The sequence below is a fragment of the Eptesicus fuscus genome, chromosome 3 (assembly GCF_027574615.1).
Source record: "Eptesicus fuscus isolate TK198812 chromosome 3, DD_ASM_mEF_20220401, whole genome shotgun sequence".
In the NCBI taxonomy this organism is placed as follows: domain Eukaryota; kingdom Metazoa; phylum Chordata; class Mammalia; order Chiroptera; family Vespertilionidae; genus Eptesicus; species Eptesicus fuscus.
In genome coordinates this window covers 27,104,473-27,127,077 of record NC_072475.1, presented here as the reverse complement: position 1 = coordinate 27,127,077, position 22,605 = coordinate 27,104,473, and the positions used below count along the sequence as shown (strand labels likewise).

The 22,605-nt window shown below is 33.0% G+C and overlaps 1 protein-coding gene across 2 annotated transcripts in view; it reads left to right on the top strand.

Moving 5' to 3' along the window:
- The first annotated feature begins 346 nt into the window (after window positions 1-346).
- The window catches only part of SI (sucrase-isomaltase), an 89,334-nt gene continuing 67,075 nt past the window's right edge, over window positions 347-22,605 (top strand). Inside the window, exons 1-13 of one of the 2 annotated variants that reach the window (XM_054711085.1) lie at window positions 347-464; window positions 1,243-1,245; window positions 2,092-2,225; window positions 6,672-6,789; window positions 7,086-7,195; window positions 8,119-8,270; window positions 9,822-9,993; window positions 11,618-11,717; window positions 12,621-12,733; window positions 16,487-16,612; window positions 17,433-17,564; window positions 18,157-18,276; window positions 20,484-20,597. In XM_054711085.1, the coding sequence (XP_054567060.1) occupies window positions 347-464; window positions 1,243-1,245; window positions 2,092-2,225; window positions 6,672-6,789; window positions 7,086-7,195; window positions 8,119-8,270; window positions 9,822-9,993; window positions 11,618-11,717; window positions 12,621-12,733; window positions 16,487-16,612; window positions 17,433-17,564; window positions 18,157-18,276; window positions 20,484-20,597 (1,512 nt within the window). The remainder of the gene's footprint in view (window positions 465-1,242; window positions 1,246-2,091; window positions 2,226-6,671; window positions 6,790-7,085; window positions 7,196-8,118; window positions 8,271-9,821; window positions 9,994-11,617; window positions 11,718-12,620; window positions 12,734-16,486; window positions 16,613-17,432; window positions 17,565-18,156; window positions 18,277-20,483; window positions 20,598-22,605) is intronic. The other variant, XM_054711078.1, reaches the window with a different exon arrangement.

Here is a 22,605-nt window from a genome sequence, read left to right as displayed (position 1 = left end):
GAGAATTAAGGAACATAGTACAAATGTGAGGTTTCTTAGACTTGAAAAATGTTCTAAAATGAGAGAGTAAGGCACACGTGCTTGGAGATCCTTTTTAAAAAATTATTTCATCTTAATGTGCTACTAAATGCACATCCTGAATTCACTCTTTTTACTTAAAATTGAATGTGTTGTTTACATTTTTCCGATGTATATTATTTAAGATTGTAAATTTATGGAACTGTTTCCAGCTTAACTGGAGTTGTACTTAACTCAAAAATGTATATAATTTTATGATAATGATGATGGCTTTTTGTAGCTATGTATTTTATATTTTAAACAAATATTTCTTTTCTTTTCTTTTTAGATGGCAAGGAAAAAGTTTAGTGGTTTAGAAATCACTCTGATTGTCCTCTTTATTATAGTTACCATAATAGCTATTGCCCTAGTTGCTGTTTTAGCAACCAAGACACCTGCTGTTGAAGGTAAGTAGTGTTAAAAATAATTGCACAATATAATGAAGTTACAGGGATGTTTACTCCACAATAGTTAGGCTTTTGGGAAAGTAGTTTATGAGATGGAAATGATAAAAAACAGATTTGGCTAAGTTATGTAATTACTCCAACTTATTCTATCCATTATATCCTAGTTATTTCAATGACGAGACATTGTAATTAAGGAATCTGTGTGCTTTGACATTAATCCTCTTCCCCACAGTGGGCTGCTTGGGAAACAGCAAAGAGGCAAAGGGATCAAGGTGTTAATGAAGGTGGAATAATTGTCTACCAGGAGACTCTTCCAATTAGTGGGGAGACCTGGGTTTATACTCTGGCTTTCAGGCACTTGCAAAGGGGGGTGGGAAATTTGGGGGAGCACCCTGTTTGTTTTAGACTCTTTAAAAGAGAGAGAGAGAGAGAGAGAGAGAGAGAGAGAGAGAGAGAGAGAGAGAGAGAGAGAGAGGTTGTATGAGAAAAAAAGAAAGAGGCAAGGGAAACAAGGCTTGAAATGTTTACCTTCTTTATGAATTATTCTATTCTAATTTAGAGTGGATGAATACTACTCTGGTCAACCTAATCTGCTTTCTCTTTTCATCATTCTATCTTGACCAAATAAAAACTGGAATGGATGTTAAGTTATCTTCAAAGTAACTGTAGTTAGCACTTTCTACTGCTCTTAGTCTTTTGTTTTATCTTTTTCCAGTAAACCAAAAGCTCACTACATTGTGAAGCAATCAAATTAAGCTTAACCATACTTGATGGCTAGAAAGTTCTGTATTATATAGACTAGAGGCCCAGTTCACGGAATTTGTGCATGGGTAGGGTGCCTAGCGGCTGCTGGCCTCTGGCTGGGGTCTCCGTTCTCCCAGCTGCCTGCTGCCACCGCTGGCCAGGGCCTCCCTTTGCACCTGCGTTGGCCTGACGCCACCTGCCCACCTGATCCACCATCCTACCGAGGTCCCGCTCTCGTAGGGGTCCATCGGGGACAGCAGCACCTCTACTGCCACCCACTGCCAGCACTGCATCACTGATGCCCGCCATGTTCCGTGCCAACCCCTGGTGGTCAGCACAAATCTAATTCCCAGTCGGTCCAATTCCCGCCCGTAGGGATAATTTGCATATTAGCTTTTTATTATATAGGATTTGGGATTTATTTTTCATTGGTATTCCCCGGTTTCTCTTTTAATTACCTCTGAGTATCTTCTTTCTCCTACTTTTCTTTTTATTTCTTTAATTTCTGTCTCCTTCTCTATATTACTTTCCCATCCATGGTTCTTCATCTTCTTTCTTCATCTATACAAAACAAATTGTAAACATGGTGGGAATGTACTTTTTGTTTCCTTTTAAATCTACTTCAAGACCTTCTGTGAATATATTTTGTTTTTCTGAAGAAACAGTCAACAGGGCTCAACAAATCTATTTTTAAATATCATCTGGATCTTTTCCTTTTGAAGACTAAGATCTGAATTTGTGGGTTCTAATTTAATGCCAAGTTTATTTTATTTTATTATATAAAATATCCATGTATTCTTTCAATGTAAATCATTCACTACTTTAAAATATGAAAAAATAATATAATATCACATTTCATTTTATTGACCTTTTCCCCCAACAGGCACTGGTTCTACTGCAACTCCAACAACTACTCATTCAACCACTGTGCATCCGGGGTCAGGAAAATGTCCAAGTGAGCAATATGATCCTATCAATGAGAGAATAAACTGCATTCCAGATCAATTACCAACAAAGGTCTATAAATAAGTTTTTAATATTTTTATGAACAGATATATTCATAAATGATATTAAGATATTACTCAATATTGGATCAATTCCCATATTTTTGAAGATGTAGCCATTAATAAGGCTGCATTCATCTTTTTAATATAGTTCTGTATAAACAGATGAGAGATAATAAAAATAATTGAGTTTGTTTTTCTGTATCTCTATTCAATTCAAATTTAAAAGTTAAAACATTTTTATACTTAACAAGGTATTTTCAATTTTATAAACTTTCCTAAAATTCTATCCTCTCAAATCAACTTATTAAAAAAAAAAAAAAAACCTTTGACAGTATATAAGAAGGAGAGAATATCTATTCTCAAATAGACTATTTGTAATGGCATTAAGAAGTATCAGTGGAAAATAAAGTAACACTGATTGTTTGAATAATGTTAATTTTTTATTACTTGGTAATTTGGGAGAAGCTGAAATAGAGATAATTAAGGGTAACTGAATGTATTCATATAACCTTAAGTTGATTCCTCCTTGGTCTTCATAACATGCATGGGAATAAAGGTCAATGAGTGTGTGTGTGTGTCTTTGTGTATTCACCTTTTTCAATATCTATATGTTATAATGTATTATATATGTAATATAAATATTATATATTAATCATCATAATATTATATACCATTATAAAATATATTTAAAATATAATATACTAGAGGCCTGGTGCACGAAATTCATGCACAGATAGAGTTCCTGGGCCTGGCCAGTGATCAGGACTGATCAGGGCCTTCCAGCTGCTGACCGGGGCCTCCTTTCCCTGGCTGCCAGCCACCACCTTCCTTTGTTCTGCGCTGCCCCCTGGTGGTCAGCACACATTATAGTGAGTGATCAGTCTCCCAGTCAAACTCCCATAGGGACAATTTGCATATTAGGCTTTTATATAGAGAGATATTTTCCTATTATATGCCTATTATATAATATGCAAATATATTACATATCTCTATAATATGCAGATTGTATGCATATATATATATAATCTGTTATAACCACAACATATGTCTGTAATATGTATATCTGAATCTCACATAATTTTCTAATTAATTTGCCATGAGAACTTTATTTTTTATTTTTTTAATAAATCCTTATTGTTCAGATTATTACAGATGTTCCTTTTTTTCCCCCCAATAGCTCCCCTCCACCTGATTTCCCACCCCACCCCATGCCCTTACCCCCCACCACTGTCTTCATCCATAGGTATAAGATTTTTGTCCAGTCTCTTCCTGTACCCCTCACATCCCCTTCCCCCTGAGAATTGTTAGTCCACTCCCTTTCTATGACCCTGATTCTATTATACTCATCAGTTTATTCTGTTCATCAGATTTTTTATTCACTTGATTTTTAGATTCACTTGTTGATAGGCATGTATTTGTTGTCATTTTGTTGTTCATAATTTTTATCTCTACCTTTTTCTTCTTCTTCCTCTTCTTAAAGAATATCCTTCAGCATTTCATATATTCCTGGTTTGGTGGTGATGAACTCCTTTAGCTTTTTCTTGTCTGTGAAGCTCTTTATCTGACCTTCAATTCTAAATGATAGCTTTGCTGGGTAGAGTAATCTTGGTTGTAGGTCCTTGCTGTTCATCAATTTGAATATTGCTTGCCACTCCCTTCTGGCCTGCATGGTTTCTGTTGAGAAATCAGCTGACGGTCATATGGGTACTCCCTTGTAGCTAACTAACTGTTTTTCTCTTGCTGATTTCAAGATTCTCTCTTTGTCTTTTGCCCTTGGCATTTTAATTATGATGTGTCTTGGTGTGGTCCTCTTTGGATTCCTCTTGTTTGGGGTTCTCTGTGCTTCCTGGACTTCTAAGTCTATTTCTTTCACCAGGTGGGGGAAGTTTTCTGTCATTATTTCTTCTAATAGGTTTTCAATATTTTGCTCTCTCTCTTCTTCTGGCACCCCAATAATTTGGATGTTGGTATGCTTAAAGTTGTCCCAGAGGCTCCTTACACTATCTTCATATTTTTGGATTCTTTTTTCTTTTTATTTTTCTGGTTGGGTGTTTTTTGTTTCCTCATATTTCAAATCTTTGGTTTGATTCTTGGGGTCCTTTGGTCTATGGTTGAATTTCTGTATATTCTTTATTTCAGACAGTGTATGCTTAATTTCTGACTGGTCCTTTTCCATTTTCTTTGGCATTCTCATTAAGATCAGAGGTTTTTAGAAGATTCTTGAGTAACCTTATAAATGTGGTTATATAGGCAAATGATACACAAAAATAACAAGTATCAAAATCTATGAAATACCTCAAATTATTAATATATTAAGAGCATGAGGTGATATACACTTTCAATTTAATATTTTGTTGTATATATATGTACTGTGTTGAATGATGTTGTACACAGATTTATGTTTAAGTGGAGCCTCACATGTGATCTCCTTAGAAATAGGTCTTTGCATATTGTACTTAGTTAAATGAGGTCATACTGCATGAGGGTGGGCCCTAAATCCAATGACTGCTTTGGTTATAAGAGGAGGGCTGACACACAGAGGACCACAGGGAAGAAGGCTATGTGAAGATGGAAGTAGAGATTGCAATAATCTATCTTCAAACCAAGGAATTCGAGGGTTGCCAAGAGCCACAAGAGGCTAGGAACAGACATGGAAGAACTATTCCCTATGGCCTCAGAGGGAGCCTGGTTCTGCTAACACCTTGCATTAGGACTTCTAGACTCCAAAACTGTGAGAGAATAAACTTCTGTTGACTCAAACTACCCTTTTCATGGGTGTCACACTGCTGTTGAAAACTCATACAGTATGTTTTGAGGAACTTCATGTAACCCCATTTTACTAAATATTTTTTTTTATTTTAGCAAGATAGGATTATAATTTGCTTATTTATCGTCTCTTGTTTTTAAAACTTTACACCTTTCTAAATAAGTATGTGTATGTCTAATTTTACACATTTTAAAAATATTTTCTAAATAAAGACTATTGCAAATGACAATTTTTATGCAATCATTTCTTTGTATTGCTGGAAGTATTTCTATAAGTTATATAACTAGAGATAAAATTGCCTGATCAGCCCAGCCAGTTTGGCTCAGTAGTTGAGCATAGACCTATGAACCAGGAGGTCATGGTTCAATTCCCAGTCAGGGCATATGCCTGGGTTGTGGGCTCAATCCCCAGTGTGGGGCGTGCAGGAGGCAGCCAATACATGATTCTTGCTCATCATTGATATTTCTCTCTCTCTCTCTCCCTCTCCCTTCTTCTCTGAAATAAAAATATATTTTAAAAATTGCCTGGTCAAAAGCCACACACACTTGAGAGTACATAATGTACATGTATATGTGTGTGCATATTTGTGGGTGTGTGCACACATATGTTTATATGATGCCACTTTAATTTGATGGTAAAAGAAATAGGATAGAAGATTACATGCATACATCATATAGTTACTAAAAGTGTGTTTTTTAACTTTATTTCTAGATAGATAGCCAAGAAAATAAAAATCGTAGGTGTTCAAGTTATGAGTGTATCACACTATAAAATTTAAATATTAAATATATTTTAATTATACCAGTGTTTATACATAACATCACTTTGTGGCCCAACTTTTTATAAAACCATATATAATTTTTCTCCTACTCCACACAATTTTTCCATATAGACAATAAAATTACTGAAAATACAGTATTTTGCTTTATACATTGACTATAATGGCCGCAACTAGTTGCAACACCAGGCACATACGCTAGTTTAAATAGTTGAAGTAAACTTTCAACTAACAATTAGCTGGAAATAAGTACATTACGTATATTATGTAGACATGAATTCAGGGCCATATCTTCATCTTTGTGGAATCACTTGCCCGTTGATACATTAGTATCAATAAAAATTTTAGTTCTTCTGCATTGACTGTGAGACAACAGAATAGATTGTAATGACCCAGAGCAGTGGTCGCCAAACTCATTAGTCAACAGAGCCAAATATCAACAGTACAACGATTGAAATTTCTTTTGAGAGCCAAATTTTTTAAACTTAAACTTCTTCTAACGCCACTTCTTCAAAATAGACTCGCCTAGGCCATGGTATTTTGTTGAAGAGCCACACTCAAGGGGCCAAAGAGCCACATGTGGCTCGTGAGCTGCAGTTTGCTGACCATGGACCCAGAGGGCAGAAACCTTAGAACTTACAATTATGTGCATGGTTATGGAAATTAAACACAACTCAGGGCATCAATCTCTGATATGATGCAATCAATTAAATTGGTAAAATATTTATATTTCTTTCAAATGTGAGAAAGAAAAGAATAAGCGGTATGTTAACATACGTAAATAAACAAGCTTTTAAAAAAACATTCATTTAAACATTTTTTTTTGAGTGAATGAATGTTTAAGAAAATAGAGATTGACACAAGTGATAACAGTACTAACCATATGATTCTTTTTATAAATATTTTATCAGGCTACTTGTGAATTGCGAGGTTGCTGCTGGAGACCATGGAATAATTCTGTTATACCTTGGTGTTTCTTTGTAAATAACCATGGCTATACTGCTGTGGAAATTAAAACCACAAATGCTGGTGAGGATTGTTCTATCACGGTGATCCAATATCATATATTTGAAGTGGAATAAAATATATGTTTTAAGTTTTTCTTTGAAAAATATATTAAATAGAATCAAATGGAAAGTATGTATTCAAGAATGTTCAAAATGATAATATTAAGAATTTATTTTTTATAATAGTATCTTCTATATTGAAAAAGAGATCAATATTTGTGATAAAATCAATAACATTGCAAATATAAGAAAAACATTTAATAATTATTAATCTTTGTAAATAAAGGCATGACTCATATCACTATTTTTTTCTTTAAGGTCTTGAAGCACAATTAAACAGGATTTCTTCACCCACAGTATTTGGAAATGACATTAACCCTCTTGTCCTCACAACTCAAAATCAGACACCCAATCGTTTCCGGTTCAAGGTTTGGTTTTTGAGATTTCTTTTAAAAAAGTTAATAATAAAAAGCGTGTTATGAGCATACCATTCATTCTACCAAGACATTTGCTCTCTCAAGGAATATTTACTCCATAGCAAAGGACTAATTGGACTAGTTACTAGACTTCCTTGAGCTGGTGTACTCAAATGTAACATAAATAGTTCCTCAGGCAGCATTTTTGGAGACTTTAATAATGTAGTCATTATAAAATACAGTATCTTAAGAAGAAAACTCAATAAACTGTAGTATTTTTTTATTACAACTACAGACTGTTACTAAGAATTAGTTTAAATTTTCATTTGAGAAAGGGGTTAATTGTGCTATATAAATGTGACTTACACTCCCTAGTTCTTTTTATTGGTATCACTTATATTTGTGATTTTAAATAAACTAGCTTTTGTGTGTATTTTTTGGCAGTAGTTTACTAGTATGGTCTTTTGTATTTGAAAGTGAAAATATCATATCCTGTGTATATTACCTGTTTAGCAAAATTTTCACAGGAATTAAGGCATTTTTTAAACAAAATTTAAAATCATTATGGGATTTCTAAGGAGTAAATAATGAAAAGAAATAAGGAAAATTAAATTCACAAAACCTAGTATTCAAAAATCAATATTTTGTAATACTATTATTAATTTTTATATCAGTCAATAAAAATCTTTATTTTATACACAGTACTTTTATAACCAACTAATTCTGTTTATTTCTTAACAACTTATGCAATTTATTTTGTGCACAGCTATTCAACAATGTTAAAATTAATTTTATGGCTAGATTAATAACTCATTTTTAAAATTATTAAATGTATTAATTTCTATTTGGAATTTGAATTTAATATTTAATTCAGAACTGGAAAATTAAATAACAGTTTTGAATAAAATAATGCTAACTTGTTTAAATCTTTGTAGATCACTGATCCAAATAATAGAAGATACGAAGTTCCTCATCAGTTTGTAAAAGAATTTACTGGAACTGCAGCTTCTGATCCATTGTATGATGTGAGAGTTACAGAAAATCCATTCAGCATCAAAGTTATTAGGAAAAGCAACAATAAAATTTTGTAAGTAATTGGAATTATCTTATTTTACTTTTATACATGGTTACATAACTACTTAATTTTATCCTATTTTAGAAATAGGAAAATCTTAATTTTAAATCATTTTCAGAAAGAATAACTTTCCTTCCAAAAGAGGGTGGTGTACATCTTTGTAAAGACATATTTATACAGAGATTTTATTTTCTGCTGATGAAAATTACAAGGACAGGCCAACCAAAGTTGAAGGTGGACAGCATCAATGATACGTGTTAGCCTTGCCTATATTTTCACATACGTAGAACCCCTATCGTGTCCTTTCCCTATCATTTATCTTAAGTCTGTTGTCAATTTATAGGATCAACTAGCTACTATTCAGAGAGAGGCTAATTTTTATAGTAATATTAAAGGTCTTTTCTTATGTATCGATATTAAATTTAATATAGCATTGAATGCCTTCATTATGAATGTAGTGTGAGGAACATTTGAGAAAGAATTTAGTAATTTTTCAGATAAATTCTTTTGCATCTCCAAGAAATGTTAGTTAAGCAGTCAGGATCAAGTCTCCACAATTGCCTCTCTTAAATATCCTGTCTAATAAAGAGGGGATATGTTAATTGACCATCATGCCCTCACAATGATGGCAGCACCCACAGCCAATAAGGAGGGAATATGCTAATTGACTGTCACGCCCTCAAAGATGGCATTGCCCACTGCCACAAGATGGCGGCGCCCAGTCCCCTCAGCCCCATCAGGATGCCTATCTCCGGAGTCCCCCAGTCCCCTTAGCCCCCCGGCCACCCAGGGCCTGCCCAAGGCACAGGCAAGCCTTGGATCGCAGCTGCCCAGCAGCCCAGGGCTGCCCAAGGCTCAGGTAATCAGGGCCAGCTGAGGCTTGTGCTGCTGACAGTGGCAGCAGCAGAGGTGTGATGGGGGCATTGCCTTCCCCTGATCGCTGGGTCAACCTCCCGCCCCTGAGGGCTCCCAGACTGTGAGAGGGGGCAGGCCAGGCTGAGGGAAAATTCATGCACCAGGCCTCTATTATTTTTATAATTTGCAATTACCTTTATGTTAAATCACAAAAATGTTAAATGTTATTTTACATCTCACAGTATATATTTGATATGCATAAAATATATAACATTTTCTTTTTCAAAAAATGATTTTGAACTCAATTTTAGCGTATATGTTAGAGGAGGGAAGCCTGCCTCTGGAACCAGGCAGATCTGGATTTGAAATCTGGCTCTGCTGCCTACGAGGTTGTCACCTTAGAAAACATGAATTCATTTTCCTAATTCTGTCATTTGTGAAATGGGATTGAGAAAGGTACTTGTGATTTAGGATTGTGATTAAAGGAGAGAATGCATGTGAAGGAATATATTGGTGATAATCAATCAAATTGTGTTGATGGAATTCACAAGTTCTGCTTATGGTAGAACTCATGTGTTCTTAAGAAGTGACCAAGGTTAACAAGTGACATATTTAAAATGAAACGTTCTGGAAAATAACATAGACCTGTATCTAGTAGAGTATTTTTTTATATTTCTAGATCATTTATTTCCTTCTTTCATGGTACAGGTTTGACACCAGCATTGGTCCCTTGGTATATTCTGACCAGTATCTACAGATCTCAACCAGGCTTCCCAGTGAATATTTTTATGGTTTTGGGGAACATATTCATAAGAGATTTCGTCATGATTTGAATTGGAAAACATGGCCAATTTTTACCCGGGATCAACTTCCTGGTGATGTAAGGAACTATCTTTCTTATTACAAATAAAATCACTATATTGAAGCAGATAGTACTTGACGCCTCTTTGAAAAACTCCAGTGTTACATAATCCAGAAGTTTATTTATTGTAAGGGCAAGAACTGGTAACTAAGTCCTAAATTATATCAATAAGTGACTAACATATTTTATGTATGTTTAAATAGGAATTTCTGGTTTATGAATGTTTTCTTTTCATTTTCATATTTTATCATTTCCTTTTCGGTCACTCTTGTACTTAAACCTATCATTGTATTAAAATAATTCTAAACTCTTAGCATGTTATACATGGTTTTGTGTGATATAATGTCTGCCTATCTATTAGAGGTCATATTGGGCATAATGCCTACTTCTTTCTCTTCCATAACATATTATAACCTCCTATAAGTTCACATATTTGCACAAGGAGTTGGTTCTCTCTGTAAATACTGAAACCTGAAGTTCTTTATCATGTATTCAATGTCATTGAGGGCTCATTTAAAGTTTCACCTCATAGCAATTTCTCCCAAACTCTTTTATGCAGAATTAATATTTACTTTCTAACACTTTATTCATATTTTAGTATACCAATCATCACAGTGTATTATTTATGCAAATACTAGTATGTGTCTATACTTGCAGACTATGAGATTCTTCAGAACAAAAACCACATCATTTAATTTTTTTTTTTACTAATTCATGATTGTTTTGAGTCAAATTATAGCAACGTTAAAAAATGTTTTTATTCATTTTTTAAAGAGAGAAGAAGGGGGAGGGGGAGATAGTAACATCAATTCAATAATGAGAGAAAAATTATTGATTGACTGTCTCCTGCACGCCCCCCACAGGGGATCGAGCCCACAACCTAAAGATGTGCTTCAGCCAGAAATCGAACTGTGACCTCCTGGTTCATAGATCTATGCTCAAACCCTTGGCCACACTGGCCAGGCAAATTTTAGCAGCTTTTTAAATGCCAATGTTAACTATTTTATTCCTAAAAAATGAATAAGTAAATTTGTTTTAAAAAATACCTCACTGGGGACAGGATGACTAACAAATTCTACCAATCCTTGTTTACAGTATCATATCTGTAATAAACACCAGAGTGACAACCTCATAGCTATTTTAAATGCATTCTTTTCTTTGAACCTCCATATCCAATCAGTCAAGAACTCTTATTTCTTTCACCTCATAAGTGTATTTCTGATTTGCTTCCTCCATTTCATCTACTCATCAGCTCTCAATAAATGTACTGCCAATGTTCCATGAGCGTGGACATAATTTGGCAATTCTCTGCATTGCCTTGGGTTTATACATGAACATAATGGTTAGACATGTCAATACCCTATCATGAGTAGCTTATTAAAACACATTTAATCATAATAAAACATAAAGGAAAGTTAAATAATTTCTTACTAGTACAATGTATATATTATATTATATATTTTATCTTAATAGGTTAATAATTAAAATCATTTTGATGTTTTTGTGCTGCAGAGTTTCACATGGCACATACAGTGTAGTAGGAAAAATTAGCATAGAGCTAAGAGGGATAAATAACAGAAACAAAATAAACTTTTTGTGTTAAATGGACTTAAAATTTAATTTTCAACATTTTGTCTTATAGAATAATAATAATTTATATGGCCATCAAACATTCTTCATGTGCATTGAAGATACTTCTGGAAAGTCATTTGGTGTTTTCTTAATGAACAGCAATGCAATGGGTAAGAGTAATTTATATGATGATATATTTAAATGAGATTTAACTTGAAATATTTTAACTACTCTCCTTATTCCAGTAATAGATATTATATAAGAGTAAACGCTATTGTTGGTGATGTCGTATGTAAAATTATAAGTAGGTTTTGCAGTTAATGAGACATTGAATTTTTGCATGCCAGTACTCTATTTGGAAACAAATATGTTACATTGTGATATTCAGGATTTTTTCTTTCCCTTCAGAATAACATTGAAACACACCCATTGAAATGAATGTTCCCATTTCCATAGCCTCATTTGTTCAGATAAGTTAGCATACTAATACAAATAAAAAAGAGAAAGGTCGATATGGGCAGAGAAAGAAGAACTAGTATTTTATTATTTTATCATAATTCAAGTAATGTAAAATCTTTTGTTATTTAATGTTATGAGTGCAATACCTATATTTAACAAGTAAACTGATGATAATAAAAAAGCCACAAAACTAATAATTCAGCAAGACAGTAATAGTAGATGATTATCCAGGCAATTATTGTTTTTACATATAGAACCATCAAATTTTCATGTTTTTCTTAGAAATAACTATTTGAAATGCAATTTAAGAAAGAAATCTTTTTTTTTTGTAAAAGGACTGGTTTTCTATTCCTTGCTATGAAATTTCTATGCGAGCTTTTGCCAGTATCTTTACAAGGAAACATCTGGGATATCCTAACATAAACCTCATACATGGCAGCATGTTACTTTTTCTATGTATTTTTCCTATCTTCAATATCTTATTTCCTCCTAATTACTTAAAAACAGCTTAAATTATGTGGTTAATAGAAAACACTTTAAGTAGATACTATAATTATTTTATCACTGTAACCTTTTTATTATTTACATATGCTTTCTCAAATTTTATGTTGTAGAGATTTTCATCCAGCCTACTCCTATCATAACTTACAGAATTATTGGTGGCATTCTGGACTTTTACATCTTTCTAGGTGATACACCAGAACAAGTAGTTCAACAGTATCAAGAGGTATGTTTCATATTTATATTGTAAAATATTTTTAAATATATATATATTTTCATCTAACTTGCTTAGATATTTAAATGACTTTATTTAAGATATCTGGAGACTGATAGCTAACTATATGTTTAAATCTTACCATTTCTCAGTTATGAGTAGGTGGTTTTTATTTCTGGTTTTGTTTTCTGTACTGTGAAACCCGTGTATATTTAAATGTCTATCTATCTGATATATAACTGTGTATTACTTATAGGCATTTGAGTTCAGGAATTGAATTTCGTTATGAGGAAGTATCTTCAAGCCTCACAATAGGCAATGAATATATAGGTTATACAACTCTATGATAAAAATTCTAGAGGCAACTGAATTATGAGGAAGGCTAGTAGGTAAACTCTCGGAAAATTGACTATGACACTCAGGTTTATTTAAAAGGGCAGATTTTGAAACACACTCTGAAGTCTTATGTTTTAAGGTTACCGCCTAAGCAACTCTCACTTACCTATTAAATAATATCCTGTTGTAACTGAGTCCAAAATGGGCCTTGGGGAGGTGAGAAATCAGGGCATTACTTGAGCCTGATTTTGAGTTTCTTCCTTATAATTGTTCTCCTGTGGCATATATACTTTCTGGTGTTATCACAGAAAAATAAATCATTTTTATTGGTATCAGATGTATGGAACATGCTTATTTTTAAAGTCTTGTTATATTGAGCCCTGGCCAAGTAGATCAGTTGGTTAGAATGTTGTCCTGATACACCAAGATTGTGAGTTTGATTTCTGGTCAGGCACATACAAGAATCAACCAATGAATGTATCAACTAATAAAACAACAAATCTCTCTCTCTCTCTCTCTCTCTCTCTCTCTCTCTCTCTCTCTCTCTCTCTCTTTCCCCTTTCCTCCCATCCAATCTCTATCTAAAATCAATCAATAAAATAAAATAAAATCTTGACTTATTAATTATATTTTGACATACAATTCTCCTTTCCTAAGATAATCTCAAAGAATAAATTATTGCTATAAAAAAAAACACCTGTCTTTAATTAGTATCCAAAGCCTTAAAATGAGAGTAGCTAGTATTATACATAATTGAGTAATTAAAATGTCCAACAATTCCCAAATAGCTGTTTATAAGAGTGAATTTCAGAAAAGAACACAAAGTTACAGTCTCTATTATATGAAATCATAATTACAGTGCTAGGCTGGCCTGTGTACAGACTTTAGCACACCATCAAAACAAGGGACAGCACATTTGTTAAAGGAATTTGACATTTTGCTTTTGAAATATTGATTGGGATAGTTGTTACGTGTTGAGTAAAGCAGTAGTTGAGACTGAGTCATGCTTGACATGTGAATGCAGTGTACATATAACAGTGCACTTGCTTACATCATTTTTATGGGTCGAGTTGCAAAGGCTTGAATGTAAGCACTACCATAAAATACTGGTATAAAATACAGCACTACGAATCACAGCTGCTTTAAATGAGGCTCAAATTATGTGCAGAGTAGACAAAATAAATTTTGTTTCTTGTTTGAAGGAAAACTAACTGTTCTCTTTGTACAAGCTGACCAATTAGTTGTCTCAATGTGTTAAAATTTAAAACATAATTTACTTGACTATCCAGACAGTTTTATGTTTTAAAGAAAATGTGTACATATGAAATGAATAATATCTAACTAATGTAATATATAATAAATACTTTATATACTTTTATTAAATATAAATTATGCCATATTTGTAACCCACACATACACACACAAAGACTTTTCAATCACATGTCCAAATATTTAAAGAAATTTTGTGGAACATTAAGATGAATAGGCAATGAGTATATAGGTTATACAACTCAGTTTAAAATACTGAGTTTCTGAGTTTTATTTGATTAACTACAGGCCCAGTGCATGGATTCGTGTATATAGGTTATACAACTCAGTTTAAAATACTGAGTTTCTGAGTTTTATTTGATTAACTACAGGCCCAGTGCATGGATTCGGGGTCCCTCAGTCTGGCCTGCACCCTCCCACAATCGGGGACCCCTCAGGGGATGTCGGCTGGCCTGCAGGGATCAGTGTGAAACTGGCAGTCCGACATCCCCCGAGGGATGTAGTAGTATGCGAAGCAACAGGAGGCCAGGGAGGAGTTGAGCCCAGGCCGGGTCCCACACTGCTCCCACTCATCCCAGCCCCGCAGCACCTGCCACTGCCGTGGCTCAGTAGTGCTGCTGCAGAGGAAGGAAAGGCTCATGCCACCACAGCTGCGCATGACGGCCATGAAGCCCGGTGTCTGGCACCCCTTGGTCAGCTGAGCGGCGCTCCCACTATGGGAGCACACTGATCACCGGGGAAAGCTCCTGCATTGAGTGACTGCCCCATGGTGGTCAGGGTGTGTCATAGCAACTGGTCGTTCAGTCGCTTAGGCTTTTATACATATACAGATTAGAGGCCTGGTGCACAAAATTCCTGCATGCGGGGGGTGAGGGGGCGGTCCCTCAGCCCAGCTTGCATCCTCTCACAATCCGGGACCGATGGCTCCTAACTGCTCACCTGCCTACCTGATTGCCCCTAACTGCTCATCTGCCTGCCTGCTTCATTGCCTCTAACCACACACCTGACTGCCTGATCACCCCTAACTGCTAGCCTGCCTGCCTGATTGCCCCTAACTGCCTCTGCCTCGGCCCCTGCCACCGCAGCTTCATCTGGAAGGATGTCCAGAAGGTTGTTCGGCTATCTGGTCTTTTAGCATATTATTATTTTATTATTATAGATTATTATAATAATAAATGTAATTCTTGATTGAATTCAATATCCCAATTTTAGTATTTAAAAATTTTACATAGTAGTATTTAGACATGTATGAAGGTTAAATCATGGAATATATGTGTATGTATATATGTATATATGTATATATGTATATATGTATATATGTATATATGTATATATGTATATATGTATATACACACACACACACTAAAACCAAAGAATATTCATCATTTCAAATAAGATTATTTGTCTTAATATAACCTAATAGTTTTAGTGAAAAAGAAATAATATGAGTTACACCCATATTCTCACATGCAAAATCATGTTCTCTGTTATTGTGATTAAGACACTGATAGTGTGTTGTGGGCATGCAATGAACCTGCTTGGGCCACCGAGGCAGTGGAAGAAGGGTCTCCATTTGGCCTCTTGGGAAGAGAAGCCAAGGCCTACATGTGAATGAGATAAACACCTTAAAAGATAACTGAGTGGAGCCTTGTAGAACATATATTTTATTAATATATTTGAAAACTAGGAGAGACATAAGTGCCAAAATGTAAGGAAATAGAAATTATGTACTTTTAATCATCTTTTTTTCTACCATGATGACTTCATTTATTCAATCATTCAGTCATTTTGTTGCTAAAGGAAGTGAGAGTGTGGTTGGACAGTTTATTTTTGCTCATATCTCTTTGATGCTATTAATGTATTCTCCTCTTTTATTTTACATGCTGTGCAAAATATACCTTTGCAAATGCTATTTTAAGTACTAACTTTCTAATCTTCCAACACAAAATAAACAAAAAAGTTGCAAAGTTGTTTTTAAGTGTTTATAGACTTGAATAGAATTGTAATAGAATATCTAACACACATTTGAAAATCTAAATATTTTTTGAAATATGTAATTAAATTTAAATGAATGCTAGAGATATAATAGAATAAGAAGCATATTAATATTAGTTTCTAATACTCTTTATTGGAACTAACTAAATGTCTTTTTACTTTAAGCTCATTGGACGACCGGCAATGCCAGCGTATTGGAGCCTTGGATTCCAGCTGAGTAAATGGAATTATAAATCACTTGATGTAGTGAAAGAAGTGGTAAAAAGAAATCGGGAAGCTGGCATACCATTTGTAAGTGGCATAAAGTGTTTGGGGAATGTATACCACATTGAATATTGTCACATCATCATAAATGTAGAAAATTGTCAGGATAATTATATAGATGCATATGGATTATTAAATTGCCTTTTAATGATAAAGTACATTTTATTACCATACATAATGCCCAGACCTATGTGAAATTTTGGGATGTGGTAATAAATAATACTATAACAAAATACATGTTTTACTGTGGACAAAATCATACTTAATTTTTAGTAGACTTTATTTCTTAAAGCTTATATAGTTTTTCATATAATAGTTTATGTAATATGTAGGGATTTTATACAATTAATCATATTATATAATCATATTATATAATAATGCATATTTAGTTATCACTGAAACAAATGTGAATAATAATGCTTTCATAGCCTAGGATTAGAAATACTTATAAATAGCCGAAACTGGTTTGGCTCAGTGGATAGAGTGTCGGCCTGCAGACTCAAGGGTCCCAGGTTCGATTCCAGTCAAGGGCATGTACCTTGGTTGCAGGCACATCCCTGGTAGGGGGTGTGCAGGAGGCAGCTGATCGATGTTTCTCTCTCATCGATGTTTCTAACTCTCTATCCCTCTCTCTTCTTCTCTGTAAAAAATCAATAAAATATATTTTTTAAAAAAAGAAATACTTATAAATAAATATCATTACCTCTTTAGTGAAATAAAAGGGATCTAAGTTCATTTACTTTTTAAAAATTTTATATTTATAATACAAGTTTTTTGGACTTAGAAGTTGAAGTATTGTACAGTTATTTCAGGATTATTTATTGACTCACACTCTGCTCATCTTTAGGATACACAGGTCACTGATATTGACTATATGGAAGACAAGAAAGACTTTACTTATGATAAAGTTGCCTACAATGGGCTCCCTGAATTTGTTCAAGATTTGCATGATCATGGACAGAAATATGTCATCATCTTGGTAATGACTGAGTATTTATTAACACAATTTTACTATTTACACTTTCATCAGTTAATAGATTTTCTATCATTTCTTTTTTTCTATTATTGTGTCTGTTATGTGCCACTGAATCAGCTCTGACTTCTGACAACCTTAGGAATGAGTGATGTCCACACAGTCCTTTCCTCAACAGCCCTTTTCAGCTCCTGTAGCGCAAGCCTAGTGCAAGCCCCCGGCTTCTTTTATGGAGTCAATCTATAGCGTAATTGCTCTTCCTCTTTTCTTGCAGCCTCCTATTTTCCCCAGCATTACTGTCTTTCCAGAAGAACCCTGCCTTCTCATGATGTCCTGGCGGGTGGACAGCTTCAGTTTTGTCATGTTTGCCATCAGTGACATTTCAGGCTTAATTTGCTCCAGGGCCCATTAGTTTGTATTTCTGGTGATCCAAACTATCCATAGAGCTCTCTCCCAATGCCATGTTTCAAATGAATTCTTCTTTTCCTATTCTTCTTTTTCACTGTGCATAGTAATTAGGAAAATTAGATGATTTTAGCCTTAGTGTCCAAAGACATATTTTGCCCTTGGTGATCTTTGCTAATTCTTCTATTATTAGGACCCTGGAATCGCCATAAGTAAGCGTGCCAATGGAGCAAACTATGAAACCTATGACAGGGGAAATGAACAAAAAGTTTGGGTAAATGACTCAGATGGGACTACAACTATTATCGGAGAGGTAAATTATAATAATCATTAAAGTTGTGTTGGTCAGATTTTCTCTTGTGCAGTGACAAAGGTTTTATGTGTGTACACATATGTGTGTATTCACTTTCAAGTCTAAATTTGATATATTTTTAATTAATTTATTTTTTATTGATTAAGATATTACATATGTGTCCTAATCTCCCCATTGCCTCCCAACCCCCCCCACTCATGCCCTCACTCCCCTGTTGTCTGTGTCCATTGGTTAGGTTCATATGCATGCATACAAGTCCTTTGGTTGATATTTTAATTGTGTAGAGATATTTTAAACAGAGTAAATATTCCAATCATCTCTAAAACTAATGAGATGACTATAAGACAGATAATTTTTAGTGCTTATACACAATTAAAACTAAAGATAAAAATATGACAAATAATTTATATTACAAAATTCTGATAACTTTATGTAAAATACATATATAAATTAAGTACTTACAGGCTGTGTATTAAGTTTTATAGTTTATATTTAACCCTCATAATTAAATGAGATGGTTATGATAAGAATTCTTAATTTATAGGTGAAAGCGAGAATTTGAGAGAAGTGAAGTAACTTTTCTAATATCACAGAGCAAATAAGAGCAGAGTCAGGATACTGCCTAGCTCCAAAGTGCAAAATTTTAACAAGGATAAATATTCTTTTGGAGACAACTTCATAAGACATATAAAAAGCCATAATATCTAGGTATATTGACTTGGTAATTCCACTTCCGTAATTTAGCCAAAAGAATAAAACAGGATAAATTGTGAAATTATATTAAAAATGTTTATTAATGCATTATTTAAAATACTGAAGAATATCTTAACCATCACTTTTTATCTCACTTATCAAAGTTAAAATTTCTGTTCCAAGTCTTCTTTAATTAATTATGCACCTCACCAGAAAACAAAACTGAATTTTCTCCCTATAGAAGAATGCATATATAAGTTGAGTACTTATATGTTGTGTACTAAGTTTTATGGTTTACATTTAATCTTCACAATAATATAATGAGGTAGACATGATTAAACTTCTTAATTTATAGGTGAAAAAATGAATTTGAGTGAGGTGAATTTCCTACTTATGAAGCCTATTAATAAGTCACATAATACATTTTGTTAAGACCTGCTCTGTTGGATATGCAGGGATCACATAACCCATATGCACAATTTACATATAAAACAATATTATCTATCCCAATTTACTTGAAATTGAATTCATCTAGCCCAACTTCATTATTTTAGGTAATAAGTGAAATAATTCAAAGAAACATCAATCATAAAAAGCAATATAGTCTTGACTCCATTGTATGGTCTTGCCTCCTTTGTCAAATATTAATTGAGCATAATGGCTTGAGTCGATTTCTGGGTTCTCTGTTCTGGAAGGTCAATTGGAAAAAAAAGGAGACATATGTACTACTATTTGTAATACTTTAAACAATAAAAAATAAATTAAATAAAGGCTATTAAGTAGTGACTCTTCAAAAAAAAAAAGCAATATAGTAGGTGTAGAGTTTAATACCATGGACTTTGACATGAGAATGCCTGGGTTTAAAGTTCTCTGTCACTTATTAGTGGTATGACCATGAACAACTTATTTAACTCATCTGCTCATCACTTCTCTTGTCTATAAAATGGGTTTAATTATAGTACCCACTTCAACTATAAAATGATGATAAAAATAGTACCTGTCCCCTAAAGTTCTAGTGAAGAATAAATGAGTTAATATAACAAAAATGCTTAAACCATTGCCCAGCACATAAGTGTCATACATGCATTTGTTAAATTGAAAAAATATATATATACAAGGAGTTTTTCCCTTGAATTTTTTTGGAGGCAGTTGCTTTTGGACTTAATAATATACTTCCTTTTATCAGTCATTGAGTATATTATATGATTTTTATTTTTTAACATAACCTATGAAGATGCTAAGAATTAAATTAAGCTGCGGTCAAAATAACAACCTCATCCATCCCATTTTCTTCTATTTTTCCTTTCATAAATGCTTCATGTCCTTACTCTTTCTTTTTTTTTTTAATTTACTTTCTGTTAAATGCATTTTAGAGTAGGTCTGAGATTATTGTAAATATATATTGGGCAAGGGTTACAACATTATGACTAATAATTCTTGTACCCTGTTAGTTTGAATTCTCATTTATTTATATTAAAAATGTATGTATATATGTAAATGGTCTATTCTTCTAGGTGTGGCCCGGATTATCAGTATACCCTGATTTCACTAATCCAAGGTGCATAGAGTGGTGGGCAAATGAATGTAGCATTTTCCATCAAGAAGTGAAATATGATGGACTTTGGATTGTAAGTAGCTATTTTAAGCCAGTGATTTTGGACAAAAAATATAATTATTCTTCTATTATATAATTATTAAGTTGATAAGACATATTTTATATTGTATGAACTTAAAATTAAAAGGTCTTATAATATTTTTTAGAATGTATAAATATTGTACTTGTTATGCTCATGAGTTAGACAAGAATAAAAACTAAAAGCTGAAAGTAGAGATTTTGTTAATCTTTAGTAATACACTTTATAGAATACATTGCATTTCTATTACTGAGGTGTTGTATCTTTATGACTAATAACTTATTGTTTGAAAAAAGAGTTAACACGATTTGAGAATAATCCAATATTAGTACAACTCCAAAAAAATGTATTAAATCTACAGTAGTCAAGCAATTGCAATAATGTGAACCTAAATAAGCCCTTACCCTTTAAAAACATTTTTCATTAAGTTATAGAATAGACAAGTCAAAATTGGCTATAGGTTAAGTGTTTTACCTCAACATAAACAACAACAGCAAACAAAATCCTAGATAACTGATATATTTATTACATTAAAACACTAATCTTTAAAAGTTTCCTTGGATGATATTTTCTATCTGTAAATTTTGATAGCATGCTGCTAGTTTTTTTGTATAGAATAATACTGTATGATAATAGATGATTTAGTATTTTTGGTTATGGAAATTATAGCTGCATTTGGGAGTGAAACTATTTGGTGAGCCTAAAAATCTATATTTCAGGAAAAAAAGTATAATAAATCTGAACACAGAAAAAACATCAAGGATTTTGTTTAGAGATATTGCAATAGTCCAGAATTTTGGAAATAGAGATAATGAGATTTCTGGGGATAGTTGTCTTTTCTTTGGCTGTTTAGGTTCATAATATTCCTATTTCCTTGAAGTCTTTAATACTCATTCAGTCATTATTTTAGTTAATAATTTATTTATTAATTCAAATAATTTGTTAGATAATAAGTCTTTATCTTGCACCAACAATATATCAGGTATTTTATGGGTCATATAAAGAAAGGAAAATTATGTTTTTCGCTGACAACATGAAATTGAGTAATAGGTTAAGCATAATCATCAGGATTTCAATGATAATAATAGGATGAGATGGAGAAGTTTTAGTTATTAGACAAAAAAATCTGTGAGATCATGATGATAATATCTAGTTGCTGGTAGAAATAACAAAAAAAAATGCATTCTGCTCTTGAGTTTTGTTTTCAATTATAGCGCTAATTTCAATTGTATTATTTAATTTAAATTGCAAGTTTTTTCATTCCCTTTTCTCGCTTGTTTAGGAAACAATCTGAGTTTATTAGAATGGAGTTAGAAGTATAAATGGCATTTTAAGAATAGGGAGAGAGAAGATGGTTGCACTGTGGAAAGAGAGAATACTCCATTTCCTGCAACCATTCAAGGCTGAAATGCCTGATTCAACTCCAAAGAGGCAGGGAATGGGAGGAGGAAGAGCATCTGAGAAAGGCAGAGTCATTCTGATGCTAACATAGAAGCATTTTGACTAATGCTTAAAATATAACAACATAACATAATAATGAGAATGATTCCAAACCTCATTAATATCACTGAGTTAATTATACTATGTATAAAGAGTGGGAAGTTCTTACTGGAATGATTGCCAAATACTACTATTAAGTTGTTGTTGTTTTTAATTTCTTAATTTTCTTCACATTATATTTTCCTGATAGGATGAATTATACAGTAAAAATAAATGTCATTTAACTGAATTTAAGTCAAATTTTAAAATAGTTTTTTAATTTGCTAGATATATAATTTAGATACCATGCTAATTTTTTAAACTATAGGTTTAAATATTGAAATCACTTTGAAAAATTATGTGAGCTAAATTGTCATGGAAAAAAATTAACATAACAGTTCAAGTAATTTAATAAAATAACTCCAATATGTATTTTAGAATAACTACATAAGTTTCCTTCTTTGTGATTAAGAACTTATTTGGGGAAAAAGGAAACATTTACTTTTTAAAATCTGATTCACAT